Source organism: Aristolochia californica, unplaced genomic scaffold, assembly GCF_029961685.1.
Source record: "Aristolochia californica isolate CCGP_79_NKW_82.1479 unplaced genomic scaffold, dmAriCali1.0.hap1 SCAF_8, whole genome shotgun sequence".
NCBI lineage: Eukaryota > Viridiplantae > Streptophyta > Magnoliopsida > Piperales > Aristolochiaceae > Aristolochia > Aristolochia californica.
Window position 1 is genome coordinate 10,668,035 of NW_027182279.1, and position 17,039 is coordinate 10,685,073.

The 17,039-nt window shown below is 37.0% G+C and overlaps 1 protein-coding gene and 1 pseudogene across 1 annotated transcript; both read right to left on the reverse strand.

Moving 5' to 3' along the window:
* Positions 1-12,316: 12,316 nt before the first annotated feature.
* LOC137939208 (triosephosphate isomerase, cytosolic-like) lies at positions 12,317-14,144 on the reverse strand (annotated as a pseudogene).
* LOC137938305 (mini-chromosome maintenance complex-binding protein-like) lies at positions 14,094-15,284 on the reverse strand. Its single transcript, XM_068783285.1, has one exon. It carries the CDS (start codon positions 15,282-15,284, stop codon positions 14,094-14,096), a length of 1,191 nt encoding a protein of 396 aa, XP_068639386.1.
* Between the last annotated feature and the right edge of the window lie 1,755 nt (positions 15,285-17,039).

Genomic DNA, 17,039 nt, shown 5'->3' on the forward strand with positions numbered 1-17,039 from the left:
AAATTCATTAAATTAATTAATTAAAAATAAAATTAACAATATATAAAAAGTATCTATAATAACATCTCAAACATTTTATAACTTATACATTTTTTAAAATTACAATTTTTTATAAATTATACAAAAAAAAAAAAACTATATACCAACTCTGGTTAGGCCATCCTAACTATAGGCGGTTGAGCTAAACCCAACTCCTTAACGTACCCAAAGGTTGCTCCACGATCCTGACACTCAATGGCACCTTTCAACCTGCTCACCAGCCTCCTGTGCCTCTTGTACCAACCACTACATCTCCTCTTGTGAAAAATAACATAACACAATTATAATTATTATTTTTTATTAAAATAATATATTATTTATAAGAAATTTAAAATTACAATTATACCTACATATTGTTGTTCAAATCCATCAATCCACTAGGGGTGGCATCGAATCAATCTGAGACCAAACCTGCCTATGTTCGAAATGGGTTTCATTTAAGTATTTCAAATTCGTGATCAAGCCCGAACCGAGCCTAGCCTCGAGCCTAAAATTGTAATTAAGCTCGAGCCCAATAATTATAACCGAGTTCGAGCTCCAACCTATATTTAAAAATTTGCATAAAGTATATGTCAAATAACGTGTATACAAAATTATACATATATTTTACATAAATTTGGGCATGGCCTCTACCTAAAATTGGGCATAATCTCTATACATAAACCTTGCATAAAATTGATCATAAAAACTGCATAATATTTTGCATAAACTTTATTCAATAATTAAACACAAAAACATCATTGAAATATCATTATCAATATGTAATCACCCAAATAAAAACTATATATCCAGTATAAATTTATAATCTCTATCTCTTTCTCTTCGTGCTAAAAAACAATAAACAAAGTCTCCATTCGCATGAGAAAAATCTCCACCTATGACAAACAATAAAATAAAATAAAATAAAAATGATTATTGTTTGATAAAAAAAAACTCTTCCACTACTAATTACTTAATGTAGTGAAAAATATTAAAATTATGAAGATGAGAAAAAGATGAAAAATCAAGTAATTGGTAGTATTATCTCCACAATCTTCTTCTTAGGCTGTAATCATCAAACACAAATTTAATAAATAAAACTTAAAAATGTATTAAAAATATCATAATAAATAATTATTCAAAATTAGTTCACCTTTTTATTTTTTTTGACACCGTGAAGAGCCCGAACCTAATCACTACCACAAATCAAAGCTTGCCTTGTATTTGATGCCAAAGAAGAACAATATGGGTCTATTACTCTACCACCAACACTAAAGGTAGACTCTGAAGCTACTGTGGATATGAAAATGATAAGGATATCTGCTACCATCTTAGATAATACCCAAAATTTCAAATTATTCACTTTCCACCACTCTAAAACATGAAAATCATATTTTGTAGTTTTCTCACAAATATATACACCTTCAAGATAATTTTCTAATTTTGACCTTGGTGAATTCACTACTTCCACTTGTTTCACATATGTCATTAACTTTGACCAACTTGAACGTGATAAAGAATGTGACCTACGACTTGTGGAAACACCCGTAGAGCTAATACTTGAAGCAATCCCTTCATTACTAATCTCAACATTATATATGGATACATATTTCTCATAAATCTCATATAAGGTCCGTTGAACTAAGTTTATATTCATCGTAGCTTCCTCCTTAGAATATATCTCTAGAAAACATATTTCGATCAACCTTAATTTGATCCTTGGATCCAAAAATGAAGCAACAACATTCAACAAATTGCATTCACCTCAAAACTTCTCAAAATTTTCTTTTATTCTAGGAACCATTGTCCTAATGAAAACATTTCATTTGTAGAATGAAAATTTAAAACTTCTTTTACCCTATATACCCCACTAAGGTACAAATTATAAGTAGGGTAGTCATCCCCAGAAATTATATTAGCGACTACATTAAAAACTTTTAGAATCCCACACACCATTTTTACCTTTTCCCATTCATCAAGACTTGGCAAGCAATCATAAGTTGGTTCTCTATCTTGAAATCAAGGAAATGCATATTTGAATTTTAATGCAGAAGACAAAATGTCATAAGTGGAGTTCCAACGAGTTGAACGATAATTAACAACCTCTTTTCACCTAGTTGTAGTTGTTGTACAATTTCAAAAAAAGTGCGAAGTTTAACTTTAGACAGATTTATGAATTTGACACTCTCACACACATTCTTAATGATATCATTAATCTGAAAAAGACCATCTTGGACTAATAAGTTCAGAATATGAGCACAACAATGCACATGAAATAACTTCCCACCATAAACCAATTTCTTTTTTCTTGAAAAATTATCTTTCAAAAATCTTACACAAACATCATTATATGCAGCATTATCAATTGAGATACTAAATACTTTATTTTTTTATTTTCCATTCTTTCAAACACTTATAAATAGCATCTGCTATGTCAACACCACGACATGGAAGACGAACATGTACAAAACTCAAGACTCATTTTTGTAGCTTCCAATTACTATCAATAAAATGCCCAGTAATAACTATGTATGCGATCTTTTGATTTTTGGGACTTCTAAAGATTCGTGGTAAGACTAATCTAGTTAATCTCTTTTAATAAAATTTTTAATTTTTTTTCTCTACCTCGTACACCTCCGTACACTCCTTAATGGTCTTACGGGATATTTTTCATAATTCACATTTGCCATCTTCATTACAAAATTAAATCCCTCCTTTTCTACTATCATGAATGGGTGACCATGCATAAGAATCCAATGAGCAATGAGTACTCTCATTTTAGCTTGAAAGTATTTGCCTCCAAAATCCTTAAAAGGAAGTCCAAATGGACTTTGGTCAACAGTAGACCCCAATGGTTTAAAATTTATGTTTGTTTGTTTTCTCATTTAAACTTTTCTACTAGGACAATGTTTCAAATATTGAATCATACTGCACTACTAATAATACTCAAATTGGTTTTACAATGAACACATGGAGCCTTTTTTGTACCATCTATAAGTGAAACTTCTTTGAATTCCAACCAAACATGAGACCTATTTTGTATTTTAGAACTATGGATAGAGTCGCCTTCTTCCTCATTTAGGGTACCTTCATCTAAGCTCACTTCTATTACATTAGTGGTTCTAGAGGGATATGACTCTGGTGGAGTTGAGTCATTGTCTACGGCCACAATAGAACTACTGTTAACTACTAATGTCAATTGATCAAGAGGTGTTGACATTCTTACTTCTACAAAAAAAATACCAATTAAAAACACAAAAAAAAGAGCAATCCAAACAACAACAACATTAGTAGTTCCATGAAAACTGGGTTTAAGCCCCAATTGAACCAGATAGATACAAAAAACCCGATCAATATTGAAAACTTCTAGTTATTCTTTCTAGTTTAAATTCATAAGTGCACACTATCCTAAATCTTGATTCTTGATCACTAAAATGAGGATCCTTTTAAAAAGTTAGTCAATACCTTCAAACGAGTAGTATTTCAGCTTCGAAGCTTCAACCAGAAAATTCAAGCAAACTAAAACTTTCGCGTTCCACCACCTCTACCCCGATATCTCCAAGGCAAAAATACCACCATCAAAACAAAAAATCCGATCAAGTTGCCTGCCTTTCTTCCAATAAACCAACATATTGACAAACAGGGTACTTACCCAAAAAAACAAAATATAGTTAATAAATCAGTGGCCTCAACACCTCCTCTCCATGGGGACCAAGACATTCCAAGCAAAGAAATTCAAAAAATAAAGCAATTAGATACTAAGACCATAAAGATTTCAGAAATGGGATATCTCATAATGCATAAATTAAGTTCAAATACCAGTTTGGAAAGAGTAATTATGGTAAGAGAATTCTGGGGTTCATTATTATTTGATAAAAACTTTAGCTAAAGTGCACATCTTACAGAGATACAGACTTAGGGGCTCAATGGGAAGTTCATGAAAATGATATCAAATGTGAGCACAGAGTAGCAACTAGTGGCTGAGATGAGAAAAATGAAAACTTAATCAATCAATACTATGCATTTAACCCATCATGCACATTGTTTACATATGAGATTGGGTTAAACAGTGTGTATTTAACCCATCATGCACATTGTTTACATATCACAATGTGTTTCTTTTTGTATATAAAAAAATGAAGCTCTTGGTGACCAGTGGTTCCAAGTAATCAAGTTGGATTCACATGAAAATAGAACAGCACGTATACACAAACAAAACAATACAAACAAAAAAGAGCTTATAACACAGTCTTTTCTATCTCGATAAGTTCATCTCCTATGAGTGCCCTCCTGATCAGCCCCATTGCTGCTGCTACATCAATTGCTAATAACTGAGTTGCTTGTAAAACATTCTACATGTGCAAAACAATCATACCAAATAGTTAGTCTTGTATTGAATAAAAAAAGAACAACAAAAAAGAAAATCAAGTATTGGCTAAAATAAATGAAACACTCTCTGACCCCACGACCAATATATGCAAGCCCAAGTTCAAACAATTGCAGCTATACGTTGCCCTCTTAGTAAGAAGGGCAAGGCATCTCGATTAATTGACTGAATCAAGTTAGATAAGTATTGTGAAAAGGGTGTATACACAAAAAAAAAAAAAAAATCAATACAATGGAAAATTAGAAAAATCAACAGAATGGTAAGAGCAAAAAAAAAACAAAAAAAATCAATAGAACGGTAAGAGCCATTATCTCTGAGAAATGAGTAGGAAGAAGCTCCTGACACAACATGAGGCGTTCATCCATATCATTTTTATTGTGAGATTGAAGAAAAATAATGGAATACAGCATATTCAGAGTAGATAAAAATGCAAAAAGATCACTATTCCGTCGGCGAAAAAAAAAAAAAGAAGATAAAGAATAAAAGAACTTACCTCAATTCTTTTTCCGTTGATGAGATAGAAGATCTGACAAAGAAATCGCAGAGGAAGAAATCGGAGAGGAACAACGAAGAATAAGAAGATGAAATCGAATAAAAAACCAAAACTTACCTAAAGGAGCAGATTGCATTCCGATTTTCTTGCTAGTAGTCGATTTTATTCCAATCTTCCCGAGCCCCCAAATCCCCATTTTCGCCCTCGAACTTGCTGTTGCCGAATTCTGATTATTCTATTTCCGAAGAATGAAACCCGAAGAAGTCACTCCGTTGCTCTGGTCCTTGTTAGGTTAATGAGTAAGCTCGTGAGCTTCGGAACCGAACCATGGTTCATTCGAGTTCTGCTCGTTAACTTAAATGAGCCCTATCTCGATCTTAAATTTGGTTTGAGATGGAGATAAACTGAATCGAACCGAGCCGGAACCGAGCTGAGCTCGAGCCACTCACAAACCAATTCTGTTCGATGCCACCCCTAAGTCCACCCATACTAAGACATGAGTAATCCAAAATTCTTTAATATAAGAGCAATTTGTGCCCTACACATTTAGAAGGATACATGCATGTAAATGTATTACATTAGTAGTACATTTTAAAGAAAATATACTCCAAGTTAAATACACACCATCTCCTCTCTGATACACATAGAAGACTTCGAACCCATAGTATATCAAACATTTTGTTTGCTAATTTTTTTGACATTTACTGGGGAATGTTTCTAAAAATAAAAATTAGACATTAGTAAAAAAATAATTGAGATTTTAGAACACAATCCTTAGAGATCTAATCACCTGGAAAACCTCCCTCCAAAACACATTCACACATAGCCATTGCTAGTCGTCAAGGGAAACCCCTCCATAAGGAGTGGACAGTGTCGCGGGGTAACCTCCTCATTGTCTATGCCAGGCGAGCATAACACTTTGGTACTGTCAAAATACAACACCTAATATAGAATGCACACTTGTACTAATGCATCACTATTCATATCAATATCAAACTTCTCCTATAACATAAAAAATTATCAATCTTAATATAGTAAGCTGGAAAACATAAAAGAAAATTATTATTGAATAATTTATAATATTTACCTCAATATAGGGATATACACAAGCTAACTAATCTTCGATGTAAGCTTGAACTTTTCCACATTCACCTCCATATGAATCCTCAGGATATGACCCACTTAATCAGTGAAAGTGGCTATAGGGTCCTGATGCCCTCCTATAAAAATGTCTAAACTCCTCTGGGATCCTCCTGTTGTGGTCTCTCATCAGATCATCAACATTGGAACTCTCGCTTGGGCCTTGTGGTCACCTCTTCAGTGAGGAATCAAATGGAGACGATGTAAAAGAAGATGATGTGGAAGGAGATGGTGTGGATATATCTATATATACAAAACCTAAATTAGTATAGGAAAAATATAATTTAACATGAAAGAGTGATAATAATGAGTTGACTTTCATACTTTCGGTCTCTAGGACACAATCGCCCACCCCACCTCATCCCCCTACAAAAGCATCTCCTCGGATGATGCATGCATGTGATTGGTGGTAGCTTAGGTGGATGAGGAGGCATGGTATCAGATAAACATGCATATGGAGTATATTTATAACATCAACAATGTTATTTCTATAAAAATAATAACATCAATGATACATGACGTGAGACTGGTGGTAGCCTAAGTATGTTTATAAACCCACAAATCAGCCATCAACAATGATCTACTATACAGGAGAGTACTCTACTTTATGACACCTAATTCTAGGAGTGAGAGGTCCCAAACTATAGCTGCCGGATTACATCTACTTAACTGTTCACTTGAGTTTGTGATTCCATGTTATATTGATAGCATATACGTTACAATGTCTTAAACGGACAATCACATTTCAATCAAACAATTTAAATACATAACATTATATATTTGTGGGAATTCATTAGACTATGAACAAGGAAAAGACTCATATTGCAAATCTCCAATTACCTAAGCTAAAGTTCTACCGAGTATTTCACTTGTTATGCACAAATTTTTGAATTATCATTTCATATTATGCTCAAAGATTTACATTTTATTACCCTTATGATTGGTTTCAAACTATGCTTTATCTTAGTTTCATATTAAAAAAATTAAAATTCCTATTATGGTAATAATTATACACATTATGTGTTACGGTCCCGGGTCATGGATCGAGTAACACAGCGTGGGAGTTGTGAATCCAGCACTGGTACTGAGTTGCTGGACTCGGTAAGGAGGCTTAAATATCCCTTCTTTGGGTACTCTTCCACCAGTGATCAATCTCCCTTTTTATGATCTCATTCTAGTGTTAAAGTTATAGCTAGAATGGAAGTAATTCAGGTGGAGAGAGAATGGAGGAATACCTGTTCTTGCTCACGTTAATCAGGGTTTCTACCCTGATTTGATGTAGCTCGTTATAGGACTTGAAGGCCTAGCTTGGGGGGACAGCCTTGGCTCACATTGATGGCTGTCCTTGCTCTGTTTCTGTGATGAATTTCCAACAAGAAGAGTTGTTCTAACCCTTCACGTGAAAGAACCAGAATTCTTCCTCTTTTGTTGCACGTCAAGAGGGAAATAGATCCCAACTTGTTGTTGACGCTGGTGATGAGAGAAGATTGTCTCTTTGGGCTCGGAAAAGGGGCAGGAAGCTCCTCTTCTTAGTATGGATGATGAGGGATGAATTTGGGTGAAGATGGATGGCAACGGAGGGTGAAGGATAGGTTGGATTTTTGGAGTAAACCCTAAACTCGAGATCAAGAGGTGATCTCAACCTGTTTAGACTAGGTTATTCTAAAATCTCAAAGCTTACCTATTTCATTCATACCTTTCCCTTAAATAGGTCACGTCAAGGAGTTTTAGGGTTAGGGTTACAATAATTCCCCATAATGCCCTTACATATAAAGTAATTAGAAATAACTCCTACTTAAAACAATATAAGAAATAAATCTTACTCAAAGAAATATAAGAAATAAATCCTATTGAGTGAGTTGTTGTTGTCTCCTTCGTTGTGTGACTCGGTGTGCTATTGAGTCCACAACATTATGTTTATCTTTTGACTCTATATTGAATGATCTTCTCATATAGACATTATGTTAATATTATTGCTATAATTATGCTGAATCAAACTTATGGTCTTATGACTCTTCCCTCGACTACCCAACCTAGTAACACAGTGACTTATCTTGCAACATATAAATGCGAACTCTAAAATCCATGTGCTTTCTTCTCTTTTGCAAGCAAGATACTCTAATTTATGGGACTTTTCCCAATGAAATAGGTAAATTCACTAGGAGAAAGCCCCTTCTCCCCCCAAACACCCAAAAAAAATTCTTTTGTCCATTTTATCATATTTAATGTGATCGTTTTTTTTTATCTATCATCTCTAATAGTTTAGGTTTATATTCTATCTTTTTTCTTTCTTTCATATCCCAATACCTATTGGTTTCTTGGTTTCACACCTCCATAAAGAACTTTTCATATTGAAAATTATATATTTATGAAAATATTGTCAAGTCTAATTTCCAACGCAAAAATAATTTTGACAAATTGGAGTTTTCTACAAAGAGAAATTGATATTTGAAGCAACAAAGGCCAGACAACAAGAGAGGTTCAAGCAACAGTAGGAAGCTTCACTTTTCGATCCGTTTAAGCCATCAAGAATGAGACTGTATATGGAGATATATATGTCAAAAGAAATAGATATATGTAAGTCTATTTTCTACCTTATGAAACCAATTCTCAACCTGGTTTTTCTAGATGAGATATCAATTTTGCAAGGATCAATGGTCAGGCTAGCCAAAGAATAAAAAGTACTCAGTTCGGCTAGATTACACAGTCCAAAATCTATTAGATTATTTTTCTCAAAAGAAATATATTTTATCAAATTATAGTTTCAGAAGGATAAACCTTCATGTCAATTTGATATATATTTAAGGAGATATTTGCATTGGAGTCGTTAAGTGTCAAGCTACAAAATGATGAAAATCAAGAGGTAAAAAAAGATTCAAGAAAGAATATTTTTAGCTCAAAAAATATACTAATTTAAATATATTTGAGTCTAATTTCTTTAGAAACAAACCATTTGAGATTCTGACCCATATTTTTTGAGATATCAATATCAGAAGTGCCAAATGTCAGTTCTGCAGAAAATCTCTTTTTTCCCCCTATTTTCTCTCCTATTTTCTCTCCATGCATTGACGTGCATTGAGTTTCATTTTCTTATAAAATGAAAGTTTTTTGGACAAATTTCTCTAATCAGAGAGCATTGGTTAGACTTAATCACTCCATGATGTGCTCAATCAATGTATGCAAAATCTTGCTTCAATGTTGTTTTCAAGTTTTCATTTTTGTTACTTGTTTTTGTATCTACAACATAGTTAACTTTGAAAAATTATGGTCACCCCAAGTTTGTTAAGTTCTACCATTATAGTCTCCCCTACGTTTTTTTAAAAAAGGTCACTTCGGAAGGATGAGTGTTGTATAGTTGACTCATTTCGGTTAAAATTGATTTATTCTAGTATTTCTTCAGTCTATCATCTTGTGTTTTTATCATTTCAAAGTGTAGAATTTAGGATCCCATGAGAAGAACTTTAGATCAACGAGGAAGAAGAAGAAGAAGAGAGAAAGGAGAGGAGAAGAAGAAGAACGTAGAAGGAGAGAGTTTGGATTAAGGGAAGAATGATTTGTGTCAAATAAGAAAGAGGAAGGTTGGGCGAATTTGTGGAAGAAGAGGAGCTGGCTTCAATGATCTACCTCTTAGCCAATGCCTTTATTTATAGTTTACAATGCCCTTATGGCTACAACTTGATAAAACAAAAGACATAAAAGGAACTCATATTTACACCTCTATGTCATCTTTATGGAAAGTACCATATTTTACACATATGCCACTCCTTTGACGTGTGGGCTTCTTGTCTTGAGCTTGTGGGCTTGAACCCATCTTCCAACACTCCCCCTAAAGCAGGAGGAGAAAAGATATCATAAATACCCAGCTTGCTACATATAAAAGATAGGATTTTAGATGTAGTGGGTTTAGTGAGAATATCAACTACTTGCTCTTGAGATGAAACATGTTTGAGGGAGAATATTCCTGCTTGAAACTTCTCCCGTATAAAGTGACAATCCACCTCTATATGCTTAGTTATTTCATGGAAGACTGGATTTGAGGTAATATGAATGGCTGCTTGGTTATCACAATGCAGACCCATGTTACCTCCTTTATAAAATCCTAATTCGGTAAGGAGGGTCCTAATCCATAAGAGTTCACTAACTGTATGGGTCATAGCTCTATATTCTACTTCGACGCTAGATCTTGCAACCATATTTTGCTTCTTACTTTTCCATGTAACCAAGTTCCCTCCAATAAGAGTACAATATCCAGATGTAGATTTTCTATCATCGGGTGATCTAGCCCAATCTACATCTAAGAAGCCTTCTATGTTGAAGTGACCATGCTTTTTATATAGTAATTCTCTTCCAAGAGCTCATTTTAGGTATCGTAATATTCTCTCTAAGGCCTGCCAATGGGTAATTTGTGGTTTGTGCATGAATTGACTCACCACACTTACAACATATGATATGTCCAGCCTAGTTACCGTGAGATATATCAGTTTTCCCACGAGTCTTTGATATTTGCCAATATCAATATCTTCTCCAATCGTTGCACACAATTTTACATTTGTATCCATAGGTATGTCAACTAGTCGACAACCCTTCATTCCTGTTTCTTCAAGGAGATCCAAGATATATTTCCACTGAGACAATATTATCCCATGTTTGGATTGAAAAACTTCTATGCCCAAAAAATATTTAAGCATACCCAGATCTTTAGACTTGAATTCCAGACATATCATATTCTTCACTTCTTGTATGTTATGAACATCATCACCAGTTAAGATAATATCATCAACATATAAAGCCAATAATATTTTCCCTTTGATAGTATCTTTAAAATATTTTGAATGATCTACCGAGCATCGATGAAAACCAAACCGTAGAAATGCTTGACTAAATTTATCAAACCAAGCCTGAGGGAACTGTTTAAGCCCATATTAAGATTTTTTAATCGGCATACCGACTCCCCCTCAACCACATAACCAAGTGGTTGAACCAAATAAATTTCCTCACGTATATCACCATTTAAAAAGGCATTTTTGACATCCAATTGATATACGTGCCATGATGAGTTAGCAACAATAGATAAGATGATACGTACTAAATTCAATTTGGCAATAGGAGAGAAGGTCTCCTCATAATCTATCCCATAGCACTGAGTATAACCTTTAGCAACTAGTCAAGCTTTAAGACGAGCAATCGATCCATCTAGGTTATGTTTCACCGAAAACACCCATCTACAACCAACCAGTCTTTTAATTTTCGGGAGTGATGCTAAGGACTAGGTTTGATTTTCATACAAGGCGTGAATTTCTTCATCCATAGCCATCTTCCATCTTCGATGCTTCAGAGCCTCCTGATACGACTGTGGAATGGAAGTAGAAGAAAGAGAAACAAAGAACTGAAACACTCGAAAGATAAGTGATGGTGAGACATAAAATTTGAGATAAAATACAAAGTAGTACATGAACGACGTTCATTTCTTAAAGAAATAGGCCTAGTATCAAATTCAGGCCCAAACATAGGAGGAGAAGGACTTACCTCTGGTGGATCCGACAACTCCACAAGTGAAGGTACGACCGGTGCATCAAGGGGTGAATTAATATCAACATTAAAAGGCACAAGCAGACACGGAGTGGTAGAAGGAAATGTTTATCCTGGAGGAGAATAATGGGAGGAGTAGAAGAAGGTGTCCTCAAAGAAAGTTACATTTCGAGAAACAAGCATCCTTCAAAGGGTAGGATTGTAACAGACATAACCTTTCTGGGTGCGAGAGTTCCAAAAAACAATACACCTCATAGACCGAGGATCTAAGTTTATTTTTTGTAGGGAAGTAACATGAACAAAATGGATCTTCCCCATGAAATAAAATAGTGTAAGGAGTTTTATTATGAAGAACCGATGAAGATAACCTATTAATAAGAAAACATGTCGTAAGTATAGCATGAGGCCAATAAAAATAAGGCACCTTCACGGCGTAGAGGAGGCCCTGAGCAACTTCAAGAAGGTGACAATTTTTCCTTTCAGCAACACCATTTTGTTGAGGGGTATAAACATATGATGTTTGATGGATAAGCCTATTACCCTCACAAAATGATTTCAATTCATTAGACAAATATTCCTTAGCATTATCAGACCTAAGGATTTAAATTTTCTTCCCAAATTGTGTCAATACCATAGCATGAAAATTTTGAAATAGAGGAAGAATTTCTGAACATTCTTTAAATAAACATAACAAAGTCACACAGGTAAAATCATCAACAAAAGTGACAAAATATTTAACTTGAGAAATATTTGAGACACATAAAGGTTCCCATACATCAAAATTTATTAACTCAAAAGGATCAGCATTTGCAGTTGTAAGACGAAGAGAATATGTACTCCTAATGTTATGGTCCCAGATCAACACGGTGATTCCTAGGGAGATTGGAAAAGATAACGAAGAAAAAGAGACGAAAATGAGAAGAATTGTAGGGAAGAACGACGATGGATAACCCGGCTCTGAGGGAGACCGTAACCTACGGCTCTGAGGCAGACCGTAACCTGGTTCGTCGGAGGAGAACCTTGACCTTGTTTTGTTTCAAATTCAACTTGCCCATTTAATTCCCTAACGTCCCTTAAATAGGACTCATGATCTAAGGTTCCAGAGAGAATTACAATTTTTCCCCTAGGCATTTAACATGCAAAAAAACTAAATGGCTACATAGCTAACTCAGTCAGAATAATTGACTTGGCCACGGTGTCTCAGCCTGACTCGGCCCACTATTGGGTTCATAACATCACATCCCTCCTGGAGAACGAGCTTGTCCGTGAGCTTGAAGGTAGGGTAGGCTTGCCGACCTTGATCTACATCAACCCAAGTAGCACCCACTTGAACTATGTCCGTCGTAAATTTTGTGGGGTGCGAAGCGGTCCTGCTGGTTCCACCTGCAAAAGAAACAATTTTATTTTTTATTTTTTATTTTTTTTAAATTTCAGTATTGGAACAATTTATTTAAGCTCTAGGAAAGAGCAGTAGATCAGATCTCCGCAAGTACAAAGGATTCATCAGAAGTCTAAACGCAATCAATTCTGAGTATGTAAGCAACACACACCTCCTACCTCCCTTCCATTTATGCAGCTGTCTTCACTGTGGCAGACTTTATGATATCCACCAATTCAGGTTTAAGAGAAGCTCCGCCAACCAGGAACACATCAACATCAGGCTGTCCTGCTAGTTCCTCACTGTTTGCGCCATTAACATAATCTCCATAAATAATCCTGGTTGTTGCTGCTACATCCGGACTAACATTTTCATGAAGCCATTTCCTTAATTCATAAGGCACTTCCTGAGCTTGAGCAGGAGTGGCAACCTTGCCAGTTCGAATTGCCCAAACAGGGTCATAAGCTATAACAACATTAGTCCATGTCCTTCACACGATCTGCCATGGCCTTTGTTTGTGCAGCTACCACCTCCATGGTGCGTCCTGATTCTAGCTGCTCAAATGTCTCACCAACACAAGCAATCACCTTTAAACCTTGAGAAAGGGCATACACAATCTTGTCTCCAACAAATTCATGGGATTGATTCAGTAGACTTCTTCTCTCGGAATGGCCAATAATAACCCATGGAATTCCCAAATTGACAAGCATATCAACACTAACTTCTCCTGTGAATGCGCCCCCTTTCCTCACCCAACAGTTTTGTGCACCAACATGAAAATCAGAACGCAGTAAACTTTTTACAAGGGTAAGGAACACAAACGGAGGGCTTACCACCACCTCCACAACATCTTGCGAAGGGACTTGAGCCTCATTCAGAGTAGTGACAATCTTCTTCACGTCCTCTGTAGTCCCATTGCATTTCCAGTTGCCACCGGCGGCGAATGTCCTGACCATTTTGTCTCCAACATTGTCCGTAATCACAGAAGGGTTTCTTGGGTCATCCTTGGGAATTTTTCTCTCAACTTTCCCAAGAAGAACGGCACCAACATCTGCAGCTTGCGTGTAGATTCCTCCCCCAACTCTCCCCAATAGAGCCATGGATGACCCACCAAGGCCATAACCAGTAATTGGTTCAAAAAGGCCATCTCAGTCATCTTCATAATACAGCTTGAAGAGGTTTATGGCAATGAGAAGCACCAAAAGACCATTAGAAGCAAGTAGAAAGCCCATAACTGCCCCAAATCTGAATGCTGTCTTGAGCATGTAGCCTGCTGCTGATAACATGAGTTGGGAGAAAGCTTGTATATTTGTATAATTACACGGCTTTGTGTACGATTTCAAGTCTTCTTCAGTGGGGCTTTTGACATAAGTGACACCAACTGGTCGGAATGGCAGTACCAAATCAGTAGGTAAGATGCTAGAGATACTTTCTGACAAGATTAGTAACTGAACATCTGGAGGCATCTCCCTCTTATAGGAATCAAACTCATTTTCAATCTGGTGACATTCCATAAGATTGTTGAGCAGTCTCCCATTAGCAACTCCAACAGAGTTGAGTGTTCCTGAAATTAACCTTGTCTCATCAAATGTGAAGTGGGACCCTCTCACCAGTTGCAATGCTCCAGTTAGCAGTCTATTACTGTGATAATCTGTGTGGGGTGCAAGGGTGGCTATGTGTAGGTGTTCCACAGTGAGGGTTATACCTTGCGAAAATGGCAGAATACTCAGGATCACAAGATGAAGTTGGCTAACAAAAATTGCAACACTCTCAGCATTAAGACCACATAGGTTCAATGACAACTTCCCCTCAGCAATAGAATCAACTCTAGCATGGACCTTGGACAGAAGATGCAACACCATGAATTGAGCTACTACACCATCATTGCTAAGAACAGAAGTAAGATGTCTAAGCAATGTTGCTCGAATCCCTCTTATCAAACTGGGTTTTGGCTCAGTGATAGGGGAGCCAATAAGGAATTCCAGAACAACAAACTTTCGATGTATTAAACAATGCAGCCTTGGAATCTTACTAGGAGGCAATTGAGCCAAAGCATAATCACAAAGGCCATCCATGAGCTCATCTATATCAGTCTTAGGAACAACAAGCTCTGGGTGACAAGTGAATACTCCAACGAACTCAACAACATCATTCAGGTTGAGATCACTTTCCAAAGAATCATATATCTTAACAAGACATGAAAGAGACTGTGTATTATTTTCCTTTGGCTGAACCTTATGGTTCCTACTCCCACACATTAAAATTGCCCCACCCGCATCTGCTAATGCCATAATTTGGTTGACTATATCAATATGACCCAGCTGGAACAATGAATTCATCCCCTGTTTCGCAGCTTTGGACAGGGCGAGACAGAGATTAGCGGAGCGGTGTCTACCCCAATATCATTCTAGAACAGAGTAGGCACTGCAGTAATTAGTACACGCTGGGTAGAGGAAGGGTGTCGACGCCATACCTGGAGGAATTTCGCTACGAGTTCCGCAGTTCGGGCATCATTTTGCTTCGTTTTGTGCAACTCCTGCGCCTGAGATCCATCAGTGTTTGTTGCTGCCACCAACTCGTCGACCACAGCAGGGACCAACAGCTGGGCGAAACCGAATTCTTTTGGTCTCGGAACAAAAATGTCATCCACGGAATGAACATTGCCGGTCGTGATCGGCATTTCGTGAATCGAAAGCACCCGAACCCTGTGCCGCAGTGGTCTTCTTGTCTGGGTTTCGTGGAGAAGAGCAGTTCCACCCTCAAGCAGCTTGGCCCCGAAATTAAGTTTATTCCGAACCTCAGCCTCGCTGGATGCAATTTCTTTTATGAGTTTGTCGGAAAGGAGCCCAGCAGTGGACGGAGCATCACCCCCACCCATGATTCCAACTCCAAACTTCAGTTTCTCAAGAATCTCATCTTCCGCCACAGCAACCATTTCCAATTCAAAATTAAAATTTCTGGATTTCTGGTCTTTCCTGTTCTCATATGTGTACTCTCCCCATCGATTTAGCGACGAGCTCTGCTTAGCACCATTGGCACCGAACATCATGACCTTTGGAGGCTTTGTCCGCCGACGAATAGCAAAGGTTTTTGGCCGAGATTTGTCGTGGAGCTTCTCGGCTCGGGAATTGCCAGTCTCCCCAACTTTAGTTTTCCTGACGGTGGGTTTCAGCTCGAGAGTTCCACGTTTGGAGGAATTAGTCGAACGAAGACCTGTGAACCCACATCGGCCTTTTTCGAAGAGGTTTGAGGCTGAACGACTTTGGAATCGGGCTTTTCCGAATAGATTCGAGGTCGAACATCTTCTTCTGCAACGGCGACTCTTTGCTCTGAGTCTTTATCCCGAAGAGCTTCGATTTCGGCCCCCTTCTTAGGCTTTTTACTGTAAGGCTGAAATATCTGCTCTGCTCCGGAGATTATTTTTGTGCGATTGGCACTCATCTCCTCCCGAATTGCTGATCTTAACTTTGTGCGAAGGCTTCGAGGTTTCACATCATTTTTGCGATTATTTCTGCGGCTATTTCATCTGGGAACGAAGAGTAGCTCATCATGAATCTGCTCTGATACCAAACTGTTATGGTCCAGATCAACACGGAGATTCCCTGGGAGATTGGAGAGGATAACGAAGAAGAAGAGACGAAGATGAGAAGAATCGTAGGGAAGAACGGCGATGGATAACCCGGCTCCGTGGGAAGCCGTAACCTGGTTCGTCGGAGGAGAACCTTGACCCGTTTTGTTTCAAATTCAACTTGCCTATTTCATTCCCTAACGTCCCTTAAATAGGACTCATGATCTAAGGTTTCAGAGAGAATTACAATTTTTCCCCTCTAGGCATTTAACATGAAAATAAACTAAATGGCTACATAGCTAACTCAGTCAGAGTAATTGACTCGGTCACGGTGTCTCAGCCTGATTCGACCCACTATTGGGTCCATAACACCTAATGTGTTTAATTGACAAACCTCATAACTGAAAGTAGAAAGTACTTTTAAAGACGAAAGCAAAGAACGAAGTGAAAAAATTGACGGATGACCAAGCCGGTTGTGCCAGAGTTTGGCTTTGGATGTAGTTGATGATAGGGCAACTAATGGTGG

Coding starts and splice junctions, on each gene's coding strand:
- LOC137938305 (XM_068783285.1), bottom strand. CDS start 15,284: ATGAATTCATTGTTCCAGCTGGGTCATATTGATATAGTCAACCAAATT.